At 54.4% G+C, this 26,771-nt stretch overlaps 1 protein-coding gene across 1 annotated transcript in view; it reads right to left on the bottom strand.

Annotated features, from left to right (window-relative positions):
• The window catches only part of CCDC88C (coiled-coil and HOOK domain protein 88C), a 125,094-nt gene that overhangs the window by 38,993 nt on the left and 59,330 nt on the right, over positions 1-26,771 (bottom strand). Inside the window, exons 5-14 of the mRNA XM_028098298.2 lie at positions 23,413-23,471; positions 22,569-22,652; positions 20,138-20,278; positions 19,680-19,864; positions 18,918-18,999; positions 18,379-18,537; positions 9,321-9,467; positions 8,654-8,798; positions 4,584-4,768; positions 586-723 (exon numbers count right to left, since the gene is read on the bottom strand). Of these exons, the coding sequence (XP_027954099.1) occupies positions 586-723; positions 4,584-4,768; positions 8,654-8,798; positions 9,321-9,467; positions 18,379-18,537; positions 18,918-18,999; positions 19,680-19,864; positions 20,138-20,278; positions 22,569-22,652; positions 23,413-23,471 (1,325 nt within the window). The remainder of the gene's footprint in view (positions 1-585; positions 724-4,583; positions 4,769-8,653; positions 8,799-9,320; positions 9,468-18,378; positions 18,538-18,917; positions 19,000-19,679; positions 19,865-20,137; positions 20,279-22,568; positions 22,653-23,412; positions 23,472-26,771) is intronic.

Genomic DNA, 26,771 nt, shown 5'->3' with positions numbered 1-26,771 from the left:
GGCTCAGGGCGAGTGTCAGCTCCGTGACTCTAACATGCCTGGCACCCCGCAGGATACTGTCCCTGGTCATCATGACCTTCTTGCTGCCCGCAGCTTGGGGGTGGCAGAGCAGGAAGAAAGAAGCCTGCCTTCTGGCTGGCATCCCTGAGCCACTGCACCAGGACTGGGCAGCCCACCCTGGGACTTCTCGTAGTGTGAGCCAAATAAAGCCTGGAGGCTGGCCAGGGCTCTCTGCTAGGACACGGTGGACATTTGCAGCTGGATTAGTTCCTCGTCCTGCGGGGCTGTCCTGCGCAGTGCAGGACATCTGGTAGCAGTTCTGACCTCTACCCACATGCCATGAGCACCTTCTCTCTCTCCTCCTCCTCCAAATTACGACAATCAAAACCAGGCCTGCCGATGTCCCCTGGGAGGCGAAATCTGACCCCCCTGTTCCTCCACGGTCGGTTGAGAACTGCTGGTTTGAGGTGCAGTAACTGGGCAAGCAGTAACTCATGTATCATTCACCCAGTACCAGGAAATGGCCATAGTCCTGGACACTCCCTCTTGCAGGCGGGAGCATTCGTTCGTTCTGGAGGCACCTACCTGCCTGGCTCTGTCAGCCTTCAGGCTCTCCATGTCACTCTGCAGCTGTTCCTTCTCTTTGATCAGCTCCTCACTGAGGGTCTCCAAATCTTGGTTGCTCTGCTTTTCTCTCTCCAGCTGGGTCTGTAACTTCTCAATCTGTAGAGCCCAAAGACCCAGCCCATGCAAAAGTCAGATTCACAAGGTGAACTACCTTTTAAGACCAACCAAAAACCTGTCAGCTTCACAGAATACTTTACTAGGTCTCTTCTCAAGGAAAAAACATCCGGATGGTGTTCCGTAGCGACCTCAGTCCTTAGCGCACACCTTGCACTTCCAGCTCAGGGAGGAGGGGAAGGTCCTAGGCACCAAGCCCTCTTCATCCTCACTGCCATGTTCTCAACCACCTCCAGGTCTCTCGTCTTAGGCCTTGTCCACCTACACGAGGGTCGGACCACACGCTCCAGCGGCCAGCAGCCACCACTGCTGGATGCCCTGCGGGGACCTCCCACTCACCCACCTCCCTCCCCTCCCCTCCACACCTGCCACCTTGGATGGTGACGCTCCTGTTCACCCAGCTGCTCGGAGCGCTCTTCTGATGCATCGCTCCTTCCTCTTGCGCCCTCCAAGTAAGTTCGTCCCCACGTCCTACCTGTGCCCCCACCCCCCACATGCCCATTTGCCTGACCCAGGCCAGACCATGTTCCATCTTGCCTGGTCAACCACCCAAAGCCCTCCCGAGCACCAAGCTCTCCTGCTGGGCCCCACCAGCACCCAGGCTTCCTAACAAACATGAACTACCTAGCTCAGGGGTTCTCGCACTTTATTGTGCCCGACGCCCAGAGAGCGTGGTAGGTGCAGATGCTGACTCAGCAGGGTGAGGCAATGCCCATGTTGCTGTTTGCAGCACGAGGGCTTCAAGGGGGCTACTGTCCCTTCCTACCAACACCAAACTCCTTCTCACTGTGGGCAGGAGTTGGGAAAAGGGCAGTGACTGGTGTGAGAGGAACAAAAGTTCAGAGTCTGGTCCCTTGCTACTAGCAACAGGACTGCGAGCAAGTTTCTCTGACATGGGACCAACAGTGTCCATCTTCATGAGCTTCTGTCAGCACGGAGCGCTCCTCACACACCTGGCAGGCGTCGGGTGCGCCAGCGTTACTGACCTCCCTGAGAGTAAGCTGGCAGATATTACTGATCATGGCACAGAGGGCGACTCTGGGGCCAGAGGAGCTACGTGATTCGCTCAGGGCCTTACAGTAAGCATAAAGCAGAGCTAGAACACACGCCAGTGGGCCACCCCAGCCCTGCTCTGGTGCACAGTCGGGGGGTCTGTGGCGTGCACCCCCTGCCTTCCTAGCTCACCCCCTGACCTCACTGTTAACCTTTTACTCCTCTGTCCCTTCTCTTCCAGAGAAAGGCTTCTAGTCTGAAGACATGATTTCCCCACATCCCATCTATCACTGCTGGATGCTCACCGTCAGCTCTCTCCCCTTCTGGTTCTTTCTGCCACAGAACTGGAGCCCCGATTCTTATTCAGCCCCGAGGGACCGCAGCGACCCTGGGGGAGCTCATGGGGCTCAGCTGTGAGCCGGCCGCCAGCCTGCTAACCCAGAGAGGGCTTTCTGTCCTTCCTTAAGCACCTGGCTCAGGCTGTGGGCTCCCAGAGTACGTGGGTACCAGGGACCTTCCTCTCAGCCCTGGGGCTGCATGCACCCCCAAAGGGTTGCCCTCCTTCCTCTGAACATAAGGATTCTTTACCTCTTGGCTCAAGGCATGAACTCTCACGACATCAACACAAAGTTACAGTCACGAGTGGGAGGCAGTTTCTCTAAGGTCCACAGAAGTTCCGTAAGTTAGAGAGCAGATATTAACTTTGGGGAATGATGGTTCCCACAGACACTGCAAACCTAAGCAAGTTTATAGCCTGGGCTACACTCGGGATGGTGGGAGAGCCAGGCTGGCACCAGGGAGTCTGGGCCTCCAGGTCGCTGTGTCCCGGCTGGCCATTGTCCCTCCCTGGCCGACACCTCCTAGAGTGGCTATGCTGCGAGGACTTGTCCCAAGGCTGTGCCCGCCCTTACTCTATGAAAGTCAGTGTCAAAGCCGTGTCGCCTGTGGGCTTCTGCTGGGTTGGTGGTTCACCTACTGACCAAGAAACGGCAGCTGGTGGCTGAGACACACCCCGCAGAGAGAAGAGCAGAGTGAGGTGACCAAGGCTGGGGAAAGGAAATTCAGGGTGAGCTGAGGGGCTCATCCCGCCAGTGTTGTGTGCCAGGCTGTGGGGCAGAAAGCATAACCACCCGTGCCGGTCAGAAGAGAACCAGCCAGGCCCTGGGCAGGCTGAACAGGACCGGGAAAAGAGGCAGGAGGACCTTCTTCCCAGGGCTCCGGGCACCGGACACAGGATGGCTCCGGTCTGGGAACAGTGGCACCTCCCTTTGACCAGGAATGCTGTGCCAAGACACGCCTGTGGCAGGGGAGGGCGGGTGTCCCCCTGGAGAACTGATGCAGAGAGGAAGCGGGGGGTGGGGGCGCTGAGAGACGGGGGCTCAGGAGTAATGCTGGGGAGGCAGCACCCAATGCCAGTCCTATCTGTAGAGGAGGGGCCAGGGCAGACCCCGAGGGCAGGGCAAAGTGTGAGTGGTCACCTGTGAGGCCAGCTGGGAGCTGGGCCAGTGAGATTGCATGGCTGCTTCCTATGGCAGACCGTGAAGATCTGCAGAGTCAAAGGTTCTCATCTCTCTAAAGGTCACTTTTTTTTTTAAATCTTGGCTGAGATCAGACTGCCATTTATAAAGACGTTTCCTGTGCTAGGCCCCTGTGAATCTAAAACCCCAAACCATCTAGGTGCCTTCCACTTGCTGCTCAGGAGCCAGGGCTCGAGAGGGGAAGCTTTCCACTGTCCTCCGGGAGACAAACTACCTAGCACCTGCCACGCTGCAGGGGCACACGATGCTTCTGAGGTGCGAGGACAGTGAGTGATGGAGCCTGGGAGGCCCCCAGAGGGGACTGGAGAGACTGTTCCCCCCGCTCTGAGCCTCACCCCAATAGGAAGTGCCCGCAGAGCCAGGACCAGGGGAACCCAGTCTCCGGCCTGCAGCCTGAGCTCCTCCCCCACCAATGCAGCCTCAGTACATGATGCTGGCAGCACCTGGGGCGGGACAGACAGCCGGACACCCGGCCGTCCGTCCTGCGTGGTGCTCGGCAAGCAAGAGCGCTCCTGCCCTGTCCCTCAGGTGGGATCTGGCAGCTGGTGTGTTCAGAGCCCACGGTGCAACTGTGCCGTCCGGTGTGGGTGGGGTGTCCCGAAGCCCCGGGGCCCACACGTGGTGGCAATCCCTAGCTCTCGAGGGCCCCCTCGTGCACCTGAGGCTGCATCCCCTGTACGAACGGGAGTCCTCGCCACCACAGAGCAGAGACAGTTTGCAAGCCTCTGTCTGTCCTCCCAGAGGTCTGGGTTCTACTACTAAATCGAAGACTCAGCGGTTGTTCTGAAAGGCAAATACAATTCAGCCATCTCTTCTTCCTCATCCCACAAACCACGAGAAAGAAGTGAGCTCTGACCTGGTTTTACCACCAGCAATGCCCTAAAACCATCCACCAGTGTCCTGTACACAGGCACACATATGTGCGACTTACGTCGCTGCTCCCTCACCCCCACGCCCCATCCTGTGCTTTCTAATAGTGCATTTATTCCGTGCCAGACCCTTGACCTAAAGTAACTTGTATCATCCTTACAACCCCCATTAACCCCCTTTCACAGATAAAGACAACAAGGCACATAGAGGTCAAGTCACACGTGGGTCAGAGCCTCAAAGCAGTGGTACAGGGAGGAGGCTCACCGCCTCTTAACTCTCGTCAGTGATCCTCCCGTCCCTCTATTATAATTAACGGTGGCTGCACGGGAGCCCGCATTTCTCCCAGGCTGCGCATGCTCGCTGACACCTAAATGCTCTGCCCAGCTGTATATTACAGACAAGGGCTGGGGGAGAAGGTCACCCACACCTGGCTGGGGTTACCTTCTTGCTGAGCTGGTGGTTCTCCTTCTCCAGCTCCCCGCACTTCAGGCTGTTCTCCTCCAAGGCCAGCGACGCATCCCGCAGCCCCTGGATGGTGCTCTGGAGGCTCTGGTTCTCCTTCTCTAGCTTCAGGATGCGGCTGGAGGCACATTCGTTCAGCTCAAACACAAACGACTTCCTGGAGGCTAAAGCACAAAGTCGGGTCAGAGGCCAGGTTCCAGGAGCCTCTGCTTCCACTGTCTACCCCCAGCCCTGAAATGAGACCATCAGCCCCCATACCCTACATTTGTGGGGCCCGAGAGGGGCTCCCAGGGTTCAGCTGGGTGCCTCATCACCAGTTCATGTGGTGCTGTCATGGCCAGCACCTGAGAGACCCTCAGGCAGTTATAGTCCTTCTATAACTCGAGAGGGGGAGCTTTCCATTGTCCTCCGGGAGACAAACTACCTAGCACCTGCCACGCTGCAGGGGCACACGATGCTTCTGAGGTGCAAGGACGGTGAGTGATGGAGCCTGGGAGGCCCCCAGAGGGGACTGGAGGGACCGTCCCCCCCACCGAGCCTCACCCCAACAGGAAGTGCCCGCAGAGCCAGGACCAGGGGAACCCCGTCTCCGGCCTGCAGCCTGAGCTCCTCCCCAACCAATGCAGCCTCAGTACATGATGCTGGCAGCACCTGGGGCGGGACAGACAGCCGGACACCCGACCGGATGTCCTGCGGCTCAGCTGGGGCCTATTAGGGGAGCAACCCAGAGCTTAAAAAGAGAGAGCAGGTCATGGTGAAGAAGGCAATGCAAAAGTTACAGGCTGACAGATGGGAACCGTCTTTACCAAGCTGCTAACCTGACTGGGCAGCTCAAGGACTGTAGAGACCAACAGAGATGGCAAATCGGTGACATTTCTGTGCCAGCTCTGGGAGGCTCAGCAGGAGGGGCATGGCAATCGACTAGTTATGTCTGCCATGAGTGGTAAGGTGGCTATGTGGGTATGTATGCCCAGTACGTGCCATCCTTCGGACAGAGATTTTGTAATTTCACAACTGTATTGGAAAAAAATGAGATGATATACGTAAATTGGTTTAAAATTCTAAGTGAGATGAAAATGTGAGTTAAAGACCTAAAAAAGATTATCTACTCTGCTTTGAAACAGTTCAAATACAAATGAAGAAGGGGGCCCAGACCTAGGAGTTACAAACTGGAGTTCTTGGCCCCCTCCTGCCACAAGCAGGTGAATGACATTAGGTAACTCGGGGGGGGGGGCTTTTTTGGAAAGGAAAAAGGAATGTACGTGAAAGCCCTTGAAAGAAGGGACCGCGGAGGGGTGGCGGTGGCGCCTGGGTGGCTCAGTCGGTTAAGCATCTGCCTTCAGCTCAGGTCATGATCGCAGGGTCCTGGGATCTAGCCCCTCGTTGGGCTCCCTGCTCAGCACGGAGTCTGCTTCTCCCTCTCTCTCTGCCCCTCCCCCTGCTTATCCTTTCTCTCTCTCTCAAATAAAGAAAACCTTAAAAGAAAAAAAAAGGAAAGAAGGGATCAGGGTTGTCCCATCCTCATCTGTCCCATGAACAGTACCTACAGGTTCAGCTCTGGGAGCCTTACCACACTGTGGTTGCTAACACAGCCTCCCCCACCTGCTTCTTATTCATCACGCCAGGGGCCGGAGGTACATAGAGGGGATGGCTTTCCTAGCAAGCACATCAAGCTGGACACAAAATGTGTGTGTTCAGATCCTCTGCCTGATCATAAGAACCAGAGGCATCTGTATCCCTCTTTATTTTTTATTTAAAGATTTTATTTATTTGACAGAGAGAGACACAGCGAGAGAGAGAACACAAGCAGGGGGAGTGGGAGAGGGAGAAGCAGGCCTCCCGCGGAGCAGGGAGCCCGATGTGGGACTCGATCCCAGGACCCCGGGACCGTGACCTGAGCTGAAGGCAGACGCATAACGACTGAGCCACCCAGGCGCCCCCGTATCCCTCTTTAAGTTCTCCTTATCCACCGAGAACAGCAGGACAGACCCAAAAAGCCAGAGTGTCCTACAGACCCCAAGCAACAACAGGCATGCAGCAGAGGAGGTGGATGGAGCGAGCGCAGGGCTGACCATCCCAGCGCCGACACACACGCATGGAGGGCTCAGCCTCGACCGCGCTACAAATGCAACGAGCCTGACCAGAGGCCCCAGTGACTCAGAACCTATGATCACTCGGACAGAACCTCTGTAGCATCGAAGGGAAAAAAATCACATTTTTAAACTGTGGTCAAATACAGAAAACATAAAATTTACCATTTTAATCATCCTCCGCGTACAGCTCTGTGGCATTAAATACATTCTCACTGTCCTGCAACAGTCCCTGCCATCCACCTCCAGACTTTGTCATCATCCCAAACTGAAGCTCTGTGCTCACAGCATCAATGTGAAGGTTCCACGAGTTAAACAATGGAACTGATTACAAGCCTCATTTCCTCTTCAGTGAAAGGCAGGGCCTCAGAGACCATGAGGACCCAAGAGTTTCTCAGAAAAAAAAAAAAAAAACAACCAATGGCTTGTCACCGAGTGCTACGCTCATTAGCACCCCCAGCAATCGGGAGGCGTGGGAAAGGGATGCGTGTGTGTGCACGTGTGTGTGCGCGTGTGTGTGCATGTGCGTGTGCATATGTGTATGTGCGTGGGGGGATGGGTTTTGATATGACAAGAGGAAAGCTGCCCTTTACAGAGTGCCTGTGGGCCAGGTACAGTGTAAGGCTTCACGCCTCCTGTCACTGGAAATTCACGGCAATCCTGTGAGGCGGCTTCATCACCCCCATTTTGCAGGTAAGGAAACTGAGGTTTAAAGGAGGTCATCTAGCCAACTAGTTCTGACTCGAGAAGCCACCACCGCACACACGCACAAGTACATTCTGGCTTTGTTCCCATTATGCCGCCATTCAAACCAACGCCCATTAGCCCCCAGCTAAGCACTAGGAGCTGGGACCACCAAGAATAAACCGTCATCCTTGACCTGAAAGGGCTCACAAACATACTTAAGTCTGAGTCGGTGAGGCTTCCGACCCCATCAGACTCCCTGCTCTCTCACCGGAACACTCGCGTCTGGTCTGAGACTGTCCTAGGCAGCCCGCACCACTTCTCTGCTCCACCAGGGGGCAGCGGTCCTCCCCAGTGGACCTCAGCTCCCAGAGCAGGGGATGCGTGTGACCCGCTCCCCCCTCACAGCACTGGGGCACCAAAGCACAGACGGAACTAACTTCTCACACAGATTAATAGTTTACTCAACTGATTTTTGGTTCACAGCCGGAAAACGAGAAATACCCAGCTGCTCTCAGCAACCTTTCCATGATGCTAGATGTTTATTAGAATCGAAAAAGCCACCCCTAAACCAGCCAAATGCCCTACCAATGTAAAGTTCTAAGTTCTAAGTAAACATTAACTGCACTATCAGGTGCATGAGTACTATTTTTGAACAAAGGAACTGGCTTATTGTTTGCCCAGTGCTGGAGTTTCCTGCTGCAGGGCTGACTCCGGCCGCACCCACCTTCCCCGGGCCAGCACCTCGTGTGGGGTGCTGGGCAGTGGCGGCCGCGCAAGCACAGTGGGGAGAGGAAGAGCCGCCACTTAGCGACCCCCACCCAGAGAGACAGAAAACAGACTGCATCCATCTTGCCCAATTATGCAAATGAACAGAGGAAATGATGCCGGGGGTCCATCTACAGTGGAGATTAATGACCACTGGGGATGTCACCTGCCATCCAGAGCTTTCAACCATCCACAGATAGGCCTAAGATGTCCTCTGGGGGTCAGCATGCTGTAATCTGGAAGCTCCTAGGACGGTCCATATGGGAAATGAGAAAGCTGGGGCAACACTTAATTTGCTTCTCGTGTCCTGACACTGAGCTGCCAGACACCTCATGTTCTCCTTGGGGAGAAATGTAATGAAACCGTTCCAAATGGCACTTGAAGGAACTCCTATTTACTCGGGGCGAAAGGACAGACGGACATGGAAGAGTCTGAGCCAAGCATTCAGCTCCCCGGCTGAGGAAGAAGCTGCAGCCAGGCTGGCTGGAGACACCGAGCGCTACCCACCGTCAGACAGCTCTGCGTTCTTGGATAGCTGCTCCAGCTCCCAGCCAAGGTGGGCGGACTCGTTCATGCTCTGCTTCTGGGCTATCTCGAGCACCATGTTTTCCTCTAGCAGCTCCTCAATTCGCTTCTTGTCTGTGTCCCGGTCCTGGTGCAGAAAGAGGGAAGGAGTGAGGCCCCAAGCCCCAGGCACCTGCCCTCCTTCCACCAGGACTAAGGGACTCCATGCACCTGCTCACCGCCAAAAAAAAAAAAAAAAACCAACAAAAAAACCCACACAGCTGCAAGGAAATGTCTCCAACCCCACAGCCAGCTGTGAGAGTTACAGCCACTAAAAGTTACCCTGCCCCGGTGACCTAGGTGATGAACAGAGCCCTGAGATCTCTAACCGAATGCTGTCTGGACAAAGCAGGGCTTTAAAGCAAGTACCGTGAGGACGGGCGGCTTTGGGGCCCTCGAGCGGGCCCAACTCGCCTTGAAGAGGCTCACGAATCACAGCTCAGCCCACACACCGCGAAGGCCAGCCGAGACCCTTCTTGCAACAGACACACCCGTACATCCATCTTTACAGGAAGGCATGAGCGGTCAACTGCAGCCCCCTCCACGGCCCCCCGGGCCACCTGAAAGCGCCCCAATCTGTGTGGGATGTGATGACAGGAGCCGGCGGTACCAGTTCCAGGTCGTGGAGCTTGGACTTCAGCTGCAGGTTCTCTTTCTCCAGCTCATGAACCTTATCGCCCCGGGCTCGGGCTGCGGTCAGCTGCTCCTCCAGCATGGCCTTGGTCTCGATTAAAATGATGTTGTCTTCCCTCAGCTCCTGCTCCGCAAAGACACATGCGAGAACCATGAGATGAAGGCACCTAGTTCATGACAAGGGCTCGAGGCCCCAAACACACGCTGTAGGGGTGAGGCCACTGCACTGGGGGGTGGGGGTGGGGGGCAGGGCCCCACCTCTCAGCACCTTCACCTTTCCCACTATGCCAGGCCAGACAGGCGTTCATCTACTGAAAGAGAAAATCCACGCATCAGGAAGATGTCTGAATTCGGTATCTCCTCCAGCGGACACTTCCTCAGTGTCTACTTCATGCCGCCTGTGGTAGGAAGGCGCTTGGCATTTATAACCTCATCTGGGCAGACAAGCGGCCACTGCCGACAGACACGGGACCTTGCCGAGCCCTGTTTCCTTAAGCAGGAAGAGGTGGGGCTGAGAAACGGTCCCAGGCTCGAGAGCTGATTCTAGTCCTCCAGATTCAACACGTATTTCGTGATCAGGGTCCTGGGAGAAAGGAGCTATCGAGATCAGCTTTCGTTCCATACCCAGATCATTTTACATACGTACTCCTGGACGAGCAACGGTTCTCAGCAGCTTCCTGGAAAGGGGGAGTCTCTGAGACTTAAGTCACAAACAAATGGGAACCCCACAAGTACATACCATGCACTCTAAGTGTTAGGCACATGCCGGGTGTGGAACGTGGTGGCCATTTCCTCGCAGAGCCCCTTCATGCGTGAGGGGCCGCTGGACACTTACACCTGCACCAGGTGGGGTTCAGCTCATTCACCCCATTTCTCCTCCCCTCCCACCCCAGTTATGGGACTTCTTGGTCTCTCCTCTCCCCGGAGCCCTTCCAGCACCACTCAGTATGTTGGGGGGACTGAGTGTCCCCAAATGCCTTCACGGTGTACAAACACATACATGTGGGGATGTGCCTACTTTTCCCGGTGGCAGTTTTCAAAGGCCTGCCCCCCCCACCCCCGCACTGCATGTTCATTCTCCCTGCATCAAAGATTCTCGGTAGAGGGGAAACCACGTGCCTCCTGGTCAGTGGTCACTGTTCTGATCAAAGGCTGGTGGCTGTGAAGGGTTTAAGACTCAGGATTACCTAAGTGCCCTCTCTCTCTCAGAGACCCTGTCCACTGTGCGGCTGGCCCTGTGCTGGGCGCTCCCTGCCCCTACCTCCCTCACTCATCCCAAAAGCCCCAAGAGGGAGGCAGGGACAGTCCCTCCCTGTCCCTCTCAGTAAGATGAAGAGGCTTACTTGGGTAAATTAAGGAATGAGCCCAAAGTCACAAGGCTGGCGAGGGGCGAAGCTGAGACTTGAATTCTGGCCCAAGAGCTCCAGACTTGTGTTCTCTCCACTGCCCTCAGCTGCCTGCAACCCATCCTCAACGGGCTCATGGGGGAGAGAAGCCCCAACCAGCAATAATGAGGTGAGCCAGACAACACAGGGGGGTTTCAAGCACAAGAAGCCTTGGCCCTCCCTCTCTGGCCACTGCCCCCACTGCTCACACCCTGAGTTCCAGGAGACCCGCCCACCAGCACTCCCCACTATCACCTCACTGCCAGGCCCTCAGCTCCCGCAGCACAGGCTGTCCCTTCAGCCCTACAACCAACGCCTAATCAGCCTGCAAAACCCAGCCTCAGTTGCCCCCTGAGAAATGCTTGCAAATTCACTCTGTCCTTCCTGCTGAGCCAGGTACTTGGGCTCCCAGAGGGCCCGGGACACACCGTGAGGCAACATGGCCTGCCCTTCTCCCCTAGACCATAAACTCTTCAGGGTAGGGTTGTTCCATTTCTGCTCTTGTGGGCCTCAGAGATGTGTTCAATAACACCTGTTGGCTGAATCATGCCATGAGGGGGAGCAGTTAGAGGGCATGTGACATGGGTCCTGAAGGACTCAGTGACTTCCAACAGGCAGAAATGAATAAAGGTGTCCAGGAGTGAAATACAGCATGGAACACGATAATTTCTAACTACTATTCAAATACATCTGCATCTTCTGGCCTCCACCTCAACCTCCACCATATACAAGGCAACAGAAATACCTCAGCTTGCCTTGTACACCCCACTACCTCAGGAGCAAGAAACCAGATCTGCACGAAGTTGTGCCCAAGCTCCTACAGCAAGCCAAGGGCTCAGCCTGGAGGCCTGAGAATCCTTATTCCTGCCTGGGCAGCTGCCCGAAGCCACCCCTGCAGACCTGACTTCGACTGAACCGAGAGGCTATTCAAAGGCCTGACCCAGCCCTGTGAACAGCTGAGGGGCCACATTTAGGAAGTCACAGGCCAGGCCTGATGGCTGTCCCCCAAAAGCTCGAAAGCTGCCACTGCTAATCTGGCCCAGTGACCGGGAGCAGTGACTGAGGATGTGGCTGACAGGCTCTGGTTCCCAGGCCTGCCAGCGCACTGTTAGCTGGGGGACGTGAAGCAAGTGCACGTTCCCTCCATCGGGGATCCCTCCCTTTCTACAACAGGCACCCTGACGGGGCTGATATGGAATGGAGATGCAATAATGCCCGTGAAGTACTCCGTGCACAGCACCTGAGGCCCAGTGAGCAGGTTGGTTTATTTCCATGGGGTCGCCTTGACCCCCAAAGAGCGCCAAACATCAGAGGTGGTGGTGGCGGGGTGGGCTGGAAGGGGGTTGGGAATGTGGAATTGAAGACACGACCGGTTCCTCCCCACCGTGCTCAGACCGCAGCACCCAGTGCATCTCTCAGGCATCTAGAGCGACTGAAAGCCAGTCCATTAAAATACACAAAGAGGGCGCCTGGGTGGCTCAGTTGGTTCAGCGACTGCCTTCGGCTCGGGTCATGATCCCGGGGTCCCGGGATCGAGTCCCACATCGGGCTCCCTGCTCAGCGGGGAGTCTGCTTCTCCCTCTGACCTTCCCCCCCTCTCATGCGCTCTCTCTCTCTCTCATTCTGTCTCTCAAATAAATAAATAAAATAAAATCTTTAAAAAAAAATACACAAAGAAACACAAAGTCTCAGGTGGAAAGAACATCAAGGCTCCAAGGTTCTCACTCCATTCCCTGAGTACGAACATTCCCTGCTTACAGCACTGATGTCCAATTTCCCGCATGGACTGCTGGAGGCGGGGCCCCCTTCTGCCCTTCCACCGTCACCCCCTTCCCCAAATCCCCCATTTCACCTCTCCCCTGCACCCCCTTAGTCTCTGTGAGCCCCTCTCCCTTATTTCCTTCCTCTTCAAGGCTGAGGCCCTGCAGGCAGACATGTTTCAATGCCAGGTCCGCCTCCTTACTGACAGGAAAAGCTGCACAAGGTATGAATGAATCCTCGGCTTTCTCATCTGGAACAAAGGAGGGGAACCTGCAGTGGCCGCTAAACCTCGTGGGCCACCATGAGGTTTATGTGTGATGATGTGGCTGGAACTTAGCCATTCCTGGCAGGAAGAAAAAGCTCCATAAATACAGTTCTTACTGCTCATCTAAAAACCTTGCGTGCACCTACCCTGTGCCAGACCACAGCTCCGTATTTTTGCTTTTCGGGTCATCAGTTTCTGTTGCAACTCCTCAACTCTGCAGGTATACCAAAAGCAGCCACAGAAAACACGTGCATGGATGGACACGGCGACGTTCCAATAAACCTTTATGCTTACAAGAATGCATGGGGGGCTGGATTTCACCCTTGGATGGACTGGAGTTTGGCCATCCCCAAGCTACACAACATGCTCGAGGACTCAAGCTCCAGGTCAGTGAGGCACAGACCCAGGCTTCCAGGAGGTCCCGGTGTGGGTGGGACATAGGAACACACATCGTCACAGCCGCACAGGATGAACACTGCTGGGCATGTGCAAGGGGCCTACAGGAAATGTGAAGCTTCAGAAGGCCCTGGGATGCGGCCCGCAGAGCTTGGCCTATCCTCTCCTCATCTGGCCCTGCTGGGGGAGATGGGCTGGGCCCAGGAGGCCTCAGGAGGGCACTGGGGGACCTGAAGGGGACTCAGTATGGCCAGAGCAGAGAGTCCCATGGGGGACCAGAAGTGGATGAGTGCTGAACAAGGGGCAGAGTGTGGATTTTATCCCAAGAGCAATGCACTGGTGCCCGAGGAACTCTTAGAAGGGGTCACTGTGGTGGCAGGACAGGGGGATGTGAACGACGACAGATGGAGGCTGAATGGCCAGTTCAGATGCTTATGGACGGCACCCTGTGTGCAGGCCCTGGGGTCAATGAGCAACAACAGAGAAGGCAGGCAGAGGCCCTCACTCACTCTTCAACCTGCCTTTGGGCATCAGCGGGGAGACATCTGGCAGGTGGGGAAACGCGCTCTGGAGGATGGGGAGCCCCGGGGGCCGGGCGGGGACAGGGTGGACTGATCATGAACCTAGCTCCCAGCTGCCTTGCCAACAACCCATCCCACCCCTCGCTGCACGATCGGCTCCATGTCTCGCTAGGATAAGCTCACGGGAAACACGCTCCTATGCCATGCACAATGCCAGGCACCCCCTTTCACAGATGGGGGCAAGCCTCACCCAACACCCAGCAAGGGGTGTGGCAACTAGGACTGTGCCCTGCTCGGTCTCCCCCCTCAGACTATGTTTACTTTGGAGCCAGGGCTGCCTAGAAAGCCATAAATCTCAGAGGAGTGAGGATAAGGCCCGTCTCACCTTCACCCTGCTTAGGACACAGACGGCAGCAAGGCACCTGCCCTGTGCTGTTGGGAATTTCAGCCAGGAACAAAACACGGGACCAGAGGAACCTCCAGGCAGCCTCCCTGCCTCCATTGTCCTCCCACACGGCCCGATGGCAGCAGTGAGGGGGGACACCTGCTTGCAAAGGGAAGTCAAGGACCACGGGTGCACCCACCCGTGCTTCCCGCTGTACGTACGGATGCCCACGCCGGTCTTCTCCTGCCACATGAACCCTTAAGTAAACCAGACTAGGAGCCACAGAAGAACTGCCAGAAGCTTAACAACAAAACATGCAAACTTGTGGTCCATATTTTTCGAACCCAAATTAACCTTGCCCTCACCCTGAACTCCAAGGCCCTTTATCGTTTCCTCCCATGCGGCACTAACAACACGCTGCCCCTCCGTGATATGCGTCACCGTGCTTCTCAGCAGTGAGACTGGCCAGGCTCTTGGGGAAGGCACCGGGGCCACCTGCCACGCCCTGTGTCTGGAAGTGGGTCCCCTACAGGGGAGGTATTCCTGAACTGGCATGAACACAACAACCATGCTCCTCACACTGCCCTCCGGCCTGTTCACACCTACCACCACTCCGTTTGGGAGAGGACAAAGGCTCTTGATTCTTCCCGTCCTTCTCCCCAGGCTAAGTCTTTCTACTGCTGATCGACGGGGCTTTACCTGACTTGTGGGGCGATTAAGAAGTACCTAGTGAGTGCCAGGCCCCAGGCAGGCAGTCCAGTTAAGACCCAGTCCCTGCCCTCAGGGGCTCAAGATACACACAGGAAGCCTCTGGCCAAGCTCCACCCACAGACCTGCCAGGAGCCCTGCCCACCCCTCCTCTGGCCGAGAAATGCCAGCAGGAAGGAGAAAAGTATCCCATCCATCTACGACTGGGGGCCTCATGCCTGGCAGTGCAGAAGAGCCATCTGGGAGAGAGCCCACAGAAGGCACATTCCTGGGAGTCCAACTCCCAGGATCTAGGGTGGTGCCCAGGAATCTGCATTTTGAACAGGCCTCCTGAACGGACATGGACACAGGTGGATACAGACCACATCTTGAGAAATAGAGATCTAACACTCACAAGCAGCGGTTTCATAGCTTGAAACTGATTAATACTTTAAATTATTTCATTATTAAGTTGATGTTAATCACGTATCAAATTATTCAGAAAAGTTAACGCCCACTGCTCTCTTCACTTTCCACCCCCCTCCCCGTATTTTGTTATGGAAATTTTAAAGTACACCGAAAAACTGAAGTATTCTGAACGTCATACACATACCACCTAGATTCTGTAATTAGTGTTTTGCTCTATTTGCTTTATCACACGTCCACCCATCTACCCAGCTCTCTGTCCAGTTTGTCTTTGGTTTTTGGATGTGTACACATCATACTTGGCTCTTTTCTAATCGCAGGTTTTATCACATGCAGGTCAATCTCAATTCACAGACACATTTCTGTACGTCATTGCATACTTCTAATTACTTAAGAAATTATTCAGGAATCCTACGGGGAATCCCTTGGAAATGGGTATCAGCACACTCTGGAAAATCTGACTTTCCATATAAAGCTGGGCAACCTTGTTTACTGAAACACAAACACAGGCCCATCAAATACACCTGTGCATCAAGGCAGTGCTGTCGCTTGACACGGAGCACTAGGGGGACTGAGTGGTCCAGGCCTGGGCACCCCCCCCTCATTCCAGGGCAGATGGCCCACCTCAATCCCTGCAGGCCCCAAATACTGCTGGCTGTCAACCCAAAGCAACATGTTTTGAGGTCTCTGAGCTGCATTCCAGGTTAACTCCCAACACACACCTACCTGCCTACCTGAGTGCTCTGGTAGGCGGCTGGCCGGGGGCGGGGGTGGGGAGCCTGGGCAGGGATCTGAGAAGGGGGGGCCCACTGTGGCCCAGCAGCAGCCACCTCTGCAAATGCTGCCCCAAGAAAACCCCAGAAAGAATTCCTTCAACAGGTGTTTATCCACTGGTCTAGGTGCTGAGCATATATCCACAATCAAAGCCAACAAAATCCCCACCTCAGGGCCTATGCCAGTGGGAGTCAGGGAACCTGCAGCAGAAAGGGAGACCGGAACACAAGACAGACCTGGGTCCGCATGTGAGGCCAGTGGCCCTGCACAGTCCATTCAATCGCCCCGAGCTCAGCTCGTCCCCAGGGCTGCTGTGAGAAATGAATGAGAGCACACAGTTTTTGCTCTACTAATGCTCAGCCCCTCCTGGTCTTGTGGCAGGGAGTAAGCAGAAGGAGGTGGGCCCATCCAGGCTGATAGTACCTGGCTGGTAGACTTCTCATAGCCCATGCATCCTGACACCCCTTGTGATCTGTTCCCCACCCAGCAACCCGAATGTGCTTTCTGAAATATAAACCACACTGTTCCCCTCACTAACATGCTTCCTGAGGATGGCATGTACCTTCCATGGCTGGGGCTGATGACCCCTCCGGACAGTGAGCAAGGCTCATGTAACTACTTCAAATCTAAGGATGAGTGCCCAAGTACTCCCATCCGCTGACCCCTGTTATCATGGGCATCGGAACACAGCAAGACTTATCTTCTCTACAGTGCCCTGGACTCCAGGGACCAGTCCCACTGCATCAGCCAGACTGGGCTGCAAAGCCACTGCCTGCCCCCAAGTAAAATCTCACGCACACACACTATTTCTCTTGTGATTAACAAAAACTAAAGCAAAATTTAAGGCATTACCAATCTCACCATAACTCTTCACTGGGACATTCATCAATGTGAAAAATGTTGCGGTTACTACAGAGAGGCATGAAATATGAGAACTGGAGAAATCTGAGGCCCCAGGGGTCCCAGGAGAAACCCTGAAAGTCTGGGAGCTGCATGAAGCAGGGCATGCATCATCTTGCGTCTAGATCCCTCGCTGCTGGTGCAGCCTTGGCGCCCCACAGGTGCTAGTGGGCTGTATCCAGAGGACCATGCAAGGCTGCTTGGGCAGGGCCAGGCGTGAACACAGAGATCAGAGACTGGATCCTGACACCCACCCACTCCACGGGACAGAGTCGGGGTGAGAGGTGGGAACCACACTCCGCCTCTGATCCCATCTGGGGGCTGCATAAGGTCCCCCCAATGTGCAGGAGGGGCTGCTAGGGCAGCAGTCTGGGCAAACGTGCAAGACTGTCTGTCCTTCTCCCAACTGTGGCATTTCTAGTAAGTGATGAGGGGCCCCGGTGTGTGCCCACGTCCCAGAACCTGTCTGTGCTGGGGATTTATGCCTTTCAAATTCAGCGTGGCCAACCGACCGTTTCCAGGACAAAGCCAGAGCTGGAGTCCCACCCCCACCTCTGGCTCAGGCCAAGGCCGCAGCACCAAAGGTGCCTTCTCTGCAGGAGGTAGGGTGTCACATTCCTCAGGGAACAGACACTCCTTGGGTAATAAACAGGCCCTACACCATGGTCTTCCCCACCCTCCCCCCATGGCCCAGAGGCAGGGCCTGCCTGCAGCAGGAGAGCAGGTCCAGGTCTTTGGCCACACAGCCTTCCCCAAGCATGCCTGCCAGCAGCATGGCTGGGAGAGGGCCACCGTGCTCCCCAGACCTGTGTTCAGTCCCCTCAAAAGCCTCCTGAGTGGCAACTGGGGTTATTTCTTACCAAACAAGCCCATTTGGTTTGCGCTGACATCCTGATTTTACCAGCTCGTGACAATTACTTCCAGAGCCCCTGGGATTGGTGATGGGGGTAAAATCCCCAAATCTTTGGAAAAGAGGGCCCCAGAACCTGCGGCTGCCGGGTGAGGGGCTGAAGTATCAGTGACCCCACCTGGGTCTTGGTCTCCAGTCTCCCATTAGCCCTGAATGCCCTCCCCACCCCCTGCCATCCACCCAGAACCTCAGGATCTGAGTGGGTTCCACGACTGAGGGCTTATAATGGGACTAGCCCAAGTGCCAGGAATTCTGCCTCTTTCATCTGAAAAAAACTCATGAAGTGGTAGGACTATCTCTATTTTAAGGATGAAGAAATGGAGTCCTGGCAAGAGTTAACCACAGAAAACGGCAAGAAGAAGAAGAAAAATCCTTGAGTAGAAGGTCATCATGGTGGTATGAAGTAGGAGAAGGAAAAATCCTAAAAGAAATCAGAGCTCTTCATTACAGAACCATGTTCCCTCCCCTCCCTCACCCCTCTGACACGTCCAGCCAGGCAAGGAGCACAGAGGGGCCTTCTGGGGCAGCACAGATAGGCTGAGGTATGCGGAAAGCATCGCTGCGGAGGTGCCATGGCTCCCTTTTTCCCAAACCCTGCAGGTGCGTCTGGAAGGCGCGGGCTCACCTCCATGCGGGCCTTATAGAAGTCCACGTCATGCAGCTTCTCCTTGCAGCGCACCAGTTCCATCTCCAGCCTGTCCACGCGGTTGGCCTTCTCCCTCAGGGAGTCCAGCTCGTCTCGATAGGCACGAGCAGAGCGGGCATCAGCCGCCAGCTGGATGTTCTGGAAGGTGGGAAAAGGCAGGGGAACCCAGCTTAGGGTATCCCTCTGCGGAGGGAAGAGGGAGCCAAGTGCCTGCCGTGTAATGTTTCCAGGACGTCCCAGGAGAAGCCAGGTTCTGGTGGCTGGGCAGGTCCGTGTGTGTGTGTGTGGGGGGGGTCCCCACACACTGTCACAAAGACACAGGGTCACCCCCCAAAGCAGTTCTTAGGACAAGTGGCTCTCGGGCAGCGCTGCTTTGGGCCGGACAGAAACAGAGGCCTTTGCTGGAAGCTTCTGATGCTGCATTCCCAAACCTCCAGGCCACAGTTACTGGGGAGAGTCCCAGCCACCAGCACCACCCCGCCCCCCCCCCGGACACACGCACAGGCCTTCCCGCTCACCTCCTGCTTGACTTTCTGCAGCTCCAGCACCAGCTGGTCCACCTCGTGCCTGGTGTCCACAAGCTGTTCTGTCTTCTCCTCCCTGGGCGGCGATTTGGAGGAACCGTGGTGAGGCCTCCTCAGTTAACACACCCCCGCCCCCCACCTCATGAGACCAGAGCAGGGAGAGAGAAGGGGACACTTCCGGGAGTGAGGAGGGCAGTCTGCAGATGGAGCCTGCAAAAACATTTCTACTCAAATGCTTTTCCCATTTTTAACTTTTTAAAGCCTGCTCTCCAACCCCACCCACCAGACTCTGCTGGATTTCCCTCTGAGGGTGCAGGGCAGGTAAGGAGGCTCTGGCCAAAGATGCATTCCCCATAGCCAGGCAGGCAGCGAGGGGGAGGTGGGTAGCTCCCAAGATGGGGTGAAGTGATATTCACCTGCTGCAGGAAAGAGGGGACAGCAGGTTTACCCGATAGGGTGAACGGCATCCTCCCTCCAGCCAAGAAAACATCCCCGTGTGAGGGTTCCTGCCCCCAACTGGACTCGTGTGAACAGGAGGCTACCTCTGTAGACAATCTGTAACCCGGACTGGCAGGAGCCCAGACAGGGGGGCGACCAGTCCACATTCAAATAGCGACCCCGCTCGGAGCTGAGCCCGCTGATGCCGGGGCCCACGTCAGAGCGCTCCCGTCGGCTGCACCGCACAGAAGTAGACCGCATGACAGACACCCCCCCCCCCAACAGCAGAAAGGCAGCCCGGGGTCACCAGAGACTCACAGCTCCTGCCTGACACGGCGCAGCCTGGCCTTGGTGTCGGCCAGCTCCACGGCCAGGTGCTGCTTGTCCTCACTGGAGAGGCTGCTGGTGGGGCTGGGGGTGGACTCGGCGCTGGAGGACTTGAGCGGGCTGGGCGGGTGCTGTGCCTGCAGGTAGTCCCGCTCCTGGGTCAGGTCCACGATCAGCTGTGGTGGGGCGGAGAGAGGGGGGAAAGCAGAGGTCTCACCAGCACACCCCGCACAGCACACGTGGCCACACACGTCGGAAGACAAGGAGAAAGTGAGAGAAGAGGCCGGCTGGGAGCGAGAAACCACGACGGAGGGAGGCAGGAGAAAAGGGGGTGCGAGTTTTTAAGAAGAGACGAAATATCCAGTGGGGAGCGTGTGACTGGAGGAGCCTCCCCCCAACAAGAGCTAAGCATTTCTAGAACCTTCTCCCGCAGGTGTCAGGTGACGCACCTCCGTGCACTCGTCTCGCTCATCGATGAGCCTCCTGAGATGAAACACCATGTTCCTCGAGAGGGCCTCCAGCTCCTCTGGGGCCACGTCCGGGAGCTCCAGCCACTGCAGGTCGAACACGTTCTCCTGGTTGTGGGTCACCTGTGCGCACATAGGTAGGCACTGCAGAGGCCGGCCGGGAGCATCCACCTCCCCGGGTTTGGCGAGGTGGGGTCCTGGCCAACTCACTCCACCGACACCATCAACCCTTTACTGACAAATCCTCTGCCGCAAGCTCCCTTCCAAAACCCCTCCCGCTTTCAACACCGCCTTTAAGAGGACCTGGGTTTTGCTTGAATGCCAGAAAGCGCTCCTACAATATAGTCTTTCCCTAAACAGTCCTCAGATACTGTTCCTGGAGCACCGTCAACTTCCAACACAAGGAAGGGAAGCCTCAGGGGCTCTGAGGCGGAGGACCCTGTGTTATTACTTCAAATCAAATGTGAATACGGCAAATGTTAAAGTCTTATCAGAATGCTGGGCACATGACAATTTTATTTGGGGGGGAATAGGTCATAATCTAAAACGACCTTCAGGTAAGCCTGTATCTCATCCCCACAGGTCACCTAAGATCATCTGGTCTCCCCTTTCCATCAGGTGTGAGCGGAGGCCCCCAGCTCTGTCTGTTCTGGGCAGCCTCTCTATGGCTTCTGCCAGCCTGACCTTGCCGCCACCTCCCCCTCCAGACCTGCCCAAGGGGGTAGAAGATCTATTTTGAGTATCTGATGTCTCAGTTTTGGGAAGAGAATTATTCGTGGACTCAGGCTTCAACCAGGGGAAAATAAAAAGAAACCAGGGCTATCCACTCAGTGAGGCACACCAAAAAAAGTTCTTAAATTTTTCAGAGCAGTACCTGGAGACAGAAAACAGTTAAACAAAAACAAAAGATAGGGCCCTTTAGTTTCTCAAAAGGCACCCCCCTCTTACCTGTCTTCCCCCCACCTTACAAAGGAAACACTGAGATTCAGCTGATCATGAAGGATCAGGAAAAATCTCATCCTGCGGTTCAGGGTGCACTCAGGACTCGGAGCGGAGGCTGGGTTCTAGGCCGCCCCCAAACCAAGGCTGGGGAAAGGCCTCTGTGGAGGGGGCACAGGGGCTCAACCCCAGGAGCACGTCAGTCCCCCAAGGAGCTTTTTAATTAAAGGTTGGTGCCCATCCTCCCCTAGTTCCGCACACCTGAACATTTAAGAAGCACCCAGCTAATGGTGAAGCCCGGCCCCCACCACCAGTCACCACATGAGAGGCTACATGTAGGACTCCTTTCTGGCCACATCGCTTCTCTCGCTCTTTTTTTTTAACATCCTGCTGTCTGAGCAGGAAAGGCAAAAAGTGGAAAGACCTGGCGAGTCTCAAGGCCCCAGGATAAACACAATTTTCAAAATACACAGACGTGCAAGGAAAATTAAAAAGCAGAACCATTCTGAGGCTCACCATTGGTCAGCCCCTGATACGGGCAGTTCAGAATATTTGTTAGATTACTGACTTTCCCCCCTCCCTACCTGCAACGAGCTGCATCTATCTCCTTTAAATCCTGGCTCAGAGCTCACTGCCCCCACGCGCAGCGCCCTGGGCAGCTGCGGGAGCCCCCCGAGCCCAGGAGCAGCCTGTCCCCGGTGCCAGCACGGGGAGCTCTGCCCTCAGCTGCTTCTGCCAGTTAGACACCCACTCCTCCAAGCTCCTGCGCTTGTCTTTTTTGTGTCTTTACTTCATCTGTCCAATTACACTGGAGACTGAACCGTATCTCCTAAGGTGATTAAAGCATACAGAGCTCCTTTTGGAGAGAGGGTGGCGTGGAGGTCAGGGAAGGCAATTTTCAGGTGGGCACTTGCCTCTCCAGGCTCATTTTCCAGGGAAACCACGTCCACCTAAGGGCAATGGTGGAGGGGCTGCTCTCAGGCAGAGACCTCCTGACCCCATCCATCCAGGAGACTTGGTCTCTGCACAAGCCCTCTGGGACTTGCCAGTTTTTAACTCCCCAAGTAGGGGCAGCTTGTTTGTCTGCCACGTCACTGACAGAAGCAGAGAATCTCTCTCTATAAAGATCAACCATTCGAAGGAGGGTGACATTTGCCAGAAGACATTCTCAAGGTCTGTAAATCAAATTCTGAGCCTAAACCACTTGGTAGCTCTTAAAAATAGTCTGAGTCCATATTAGGCAAGAAGAGGAGGCAAAAGAAGACTTGATTGAGGGTTTAAAAAAAATTTTTTTTATTTTTACCCCATTTTAGCTTGCTGATCGTTACCTTTCCAAATAGAATCAATGTGTCTGCGGCATCTGAATCCTAACAGAAGCATGATCTTTAAGCTTTTCCCCCGTGGAGCATGCCCAGCTCCGGGTGGCCACAGGAGCGGCCGTCCACAGCCACGCCCCACAGAGCCACACACCTACCTCCTGTATATGGGCCACGATCCCAGCTTGGGTCTCAATGTCCAGCTGTTTGATTCTTTCAATAAATTCCTCTTTCCTCTCACACTGCGGAGGGTTACAGGTATTAATGGAAGCTCTGCGAGGGCAACCTAGGGCCACCCCACCGCCAAAGAATAGTTTCAAAACGAATTGCCCAGCCACGCAAGCCTTCTCCCGGCTTCCTCCTTCATAACCAAGCAAGCGCCTGTCCTCCCGGCAGCCCTCCCACGGAGGCTTCTCTAGAAGTTGCTCAGACTACCGGTATCAGACCTATAGCAGAATCACCTGGGGAGTGATTTTGAAAAACCTCATCCCAGACTGACAACGCTGGGGAGTTTGGGGGAGGGGGGGCGGATGCTGAAGTCTGTACTTTAATCAGATCTCCAGGGGATTCTTAAACAAGGGCAGGAACACCCGGTCTAGGCCAGGGGCTGGCAAACTTCATCCGTAAAGGGCCAAATGTATAAAAAAATAAATAAAAATCTCAGACCCAGTGGGCCATTTGGCCTCAGCTCTGCCACTGTGGCGTGAATGCAGCCACAGAGGATATGTAAAGGAGCGAGCATGGCTGTGTTCATAAGACTTCACAGGTGGCAGGTGAATGTGGCCCACAGGCCGTAGTTCAAGATGCTTCTATACTGGGGACAGGGTGCTAATGGCATCCTGGCTCACGGGTCCCCACCTGCCCTCTGGCCCAAGGTGCCCTGTGCCAGACATGGTGGCCACCACTCTCTCAGGAACCCAAGAACTCCTACCTCATGACTGCAAACCCACGATGGCTGAGAGCAGGCCCTCCCCCGCCCCCCGGCCCGGGCCCCATTCCTACCTGGACGGCACAGCCCAGTACCAGCAGCAGCAGCTTCTTTATTTCTTCCATACTCTTCCCTAAACCAAAAGAGCAACATATCTAGTTAAACTCAACTGTTCATAAAATTTCACCAGTGATCTGTGTCTGCAGCAGGGGGGAGGGGAAGTGAAACCCAGCTAGAGAAACAGTAGTCTTTCTGTCCAGCGATAACCATCTAGGTGTGCACACTCCCATCTGTTTTCTTTGTATGGGCTGATTTTTTTAAACAAATGAGAATTCTGTCCATAGCTATCTGCGGCCCTTTTCCATTCAGATAGCATAAATATCCTCTCATGATAATGAATGAACTTCAGAACCAGCAGCTCTTTTTGCAAAGCACAGGGGAGAGAGTAATCCCCATGGGAAATACCGAGTGCTCCAAAATAAGGCTGTATATAACTCTGCCTTTCCATCACGCAGAATGTCAAACAGACAAGGGAGAACAGCAGAACCAACCCCCCACCCCCATCACCCTGCTTCACATGATCAACAGTTTGCACATCGGTTCACCCCCTCCCCCGCGTTCTCTCGGTGTTTGGCTGGAGTGTTCTAGAGAAGATCCCAAACATGTATGTGTCATTTTTTTTTTTTAAGATTTTATTCATTTGAGAGAGAAAGTGGGAGAGAGCGAGCGAGTGAGCATGAGCGGGGAGAGGGGCAGACAGAGAGGGAGAAGAAGACTCCCTGCTGAGCGCAGAGCACAACACGGGGACTCCATCCCAGGACCGCGAGATCATGACCCGAGCCGAAGGCAGAAGCTTAACTGACTGAGCCACCCAGGCGCCCCTCTATGCATCATTTTTGATGGTCTCATACTGACTTTGTACAAAGGCCACAAACTTATTCAACCAATCCTCTTTGAGAGGTTCCAGTTTTCGCTACTTTAATCTGAACACGGCTACAGGAACACCTTAGTGGCTAATTATGCACATCCTTACCTCCTTCTTTAATAAATGGCCCTGCAGAAGGGCTTTACCCGTTCTACTTTCTCATAACCGAAAAACATCATCCCACGTCTCTATCTTCCCACTCTTTCTCCGTTTTGCCGGAGAGGCCAAAAAAATCTTATTTTGCCGTTTTGCACTTTGTCTCTCTGATTATGCTTGAGACCAAATGCATCCTTATCTGCCGGCCTAATCAGTTTTGATCACGTAAATAAACAGAATCAGACACTGGGCTCTAGACTGGCTCCGTCACCCAAAGAGCTGTGACTCCAACAAGCCGAACTCTCGTCTCGCAGGCTTGGTCTCCGTATCTACGAAACGGTTTCCATACCTTACAGTGTGATGAACTGGGTGATGTGCAAGTTTGCTTGCAGGTGAAAAATTCCACAGGGCTCTCCTGAATTCTTACTGTGTCCTGTTCTATTTGGGAGAGAAGCAACATGCCACAAATAGCATGGTTTTCTCGAGAGACTTAGTGGCACCTGCTCACTCTGTGCAAATATGGCCCAGCGTATCCCCAACAACCGCCAGGACGAGAAAACCGAGCTTGAGTCCCAAGAATTAGTGTTGTGGTTCATTTCCAGTCCCTGGGCACAATGTGTATGTGGAGTGACATGTGATCTTGTCCCGGTATTTCTCAACTGAGAAATAGCTCAACACAGCTTCTCCCAAGATCATGGTTGAGTCTCAGGTGTGGGGGCTGGGCATTAGCTCAACCAAAACTGCACTCCCCCTTCTCACCTTCCAGGCTGAAGGTGGGCAGGGGGGGTTGGGGGGCTGGGCCTCAGGGACCCTTCAGAGCACTCAGATCCACAGTCCTAAGAATACGCTTAAGGGTTGGCACTGCACATCTGTGTACCATGGTCAAGCACTTCTCTTTGCTGATAAGGTCCAGAACTTTATCAATGTTTGAAACGGGAAAATTTTCAGACTAATGAATTCTTTTAACTGGAGGCGTTTTCCTTGGCCCAAGAGGTTCTAACCCATAGACATAAATAAATACATGACCACAATGACTAACCTTTGCATTAAAGCTGAGCTGATGATCAATCATGATTTTAGTTTTGATAACAAGGAAATGCCCACCTGAACATTCAAAGCCTGCAATCAGTCTCACCAAAATCTTTCCCTGGCCACAGTCCTGCATCCAGCCCATGGTGAGTGCTCTCACCTCTGTCCCCTCGGTCAGTCCCCAGACACCCGGCAAGTGCCCCTCATAAGCCTTTGGTGCACCTAAAAGGTGCAGACCCGCCCCCCCCCCCCAGGTGTTGCCAGTGATGATTCACCTTCCACAGGCCACGCGCCTGATGTATAACCAGCAGGCAGCAGACATGCAGGAGGAAAGCACCTGGAAGGTCTCAGATCGGCTCAGACAGAAGTCAGAGTTCGCACAGTGAATCTTTACATACTCTGTTCACAGGAAAGGCCCCAAAGGTCCTAATTATATCATACTTTAGAATAACTTAAACTCCAATGATCCACGTTCCCCAGCTCACGATGGATAAAAAATTAAACTCTGATGATCCACATTCCCCAGCTCACGATGGATAAAAATTTAAACTCCGATGATCCACGTTCCCCAGCTCACGATGGATAAAAACAGCAAACTGACTGCGGGAACAACAGTCCCACTGCCAACATCAGGAGCATCAGTCAGCTACCTGACTGCAGGGAAGAGACCAGAAACCCCGTGCGCACGCACACAAAGGGCTCAAACTACATTCTGTGGCTTCTCGGTAAAAGAACAAAGGGTTCTGTTCCCTCAGCACCAGGCAGCCACACACAATGCCAACCGTGAGTCATTCACTCACTCGCTCGCACCCGTTAGAAAAGTATGGAATTCCTGTTTGCTACATTTTAGAACAGAGTCGGGGCAAAGCGTTTAAAGGGAGAGGGTCTTCAAAAAATTTTCACGGAAAAAAATTATTTAAAATTAACTTTTCGGCGACGAACGGGGTCCTAGGAAATTTGCCTCCGCCGTCATTCATTTCTTTTTAAGATTTTATTTGAGAGAGAGAGAGAGAGCACAGAGGAAGAGGGAGAAGCAACCCCCCCCCCCCCCCCGCTGAGCAGGGAGCCCGATGCGGGGCTCCATCCCAGGACCCCGGGATCATGACCTGAGCCGAAGGCAGACGCTACCCAGGCGCCCACCTGTGCCCTCAGTTCAAACGAAGCAATGCTGTGCGTGCTCAGTCTCACCAGGCGAAACAAATACAAACATTTGCTTACAACAAACGCACCCTGTGATTTTTTACCCCTCCACAGATTCCTATGCAATTAAAAAAATAAATAAAAAAGAGCACAGGTTCCCTCGTTTCTCCCAGGAAGCTGCTACCAAATTTCTCTCAAGATTTCAACAGTAAGGCGAACTACTGCTATTTTCATAAATCCGCC

This window comes from Eumetopias jubatus, unplaced genomic scaffold (genome assembly GCF_037043125.1).
Source record: "Eumetopias jubatus isolate StellerSeaLion01/CBP00866 unplaced genomic scaffold, mEumJub1_p1.0 scaffold_7, whole genome shotgun sequence".
In the NCBI taxonomy this organism is placed as follows: Eukaryota; Metazoa; Chordata; class Mammalia; order Carnivora; family Otariidae; genus Eumetopias; species Eumetopias jubatus.
The sequence above is the reverse complement of the archived record's forward strand: the minus strand, read 5'-3'. Positions and strand labels throughout refer to the sequence as shown.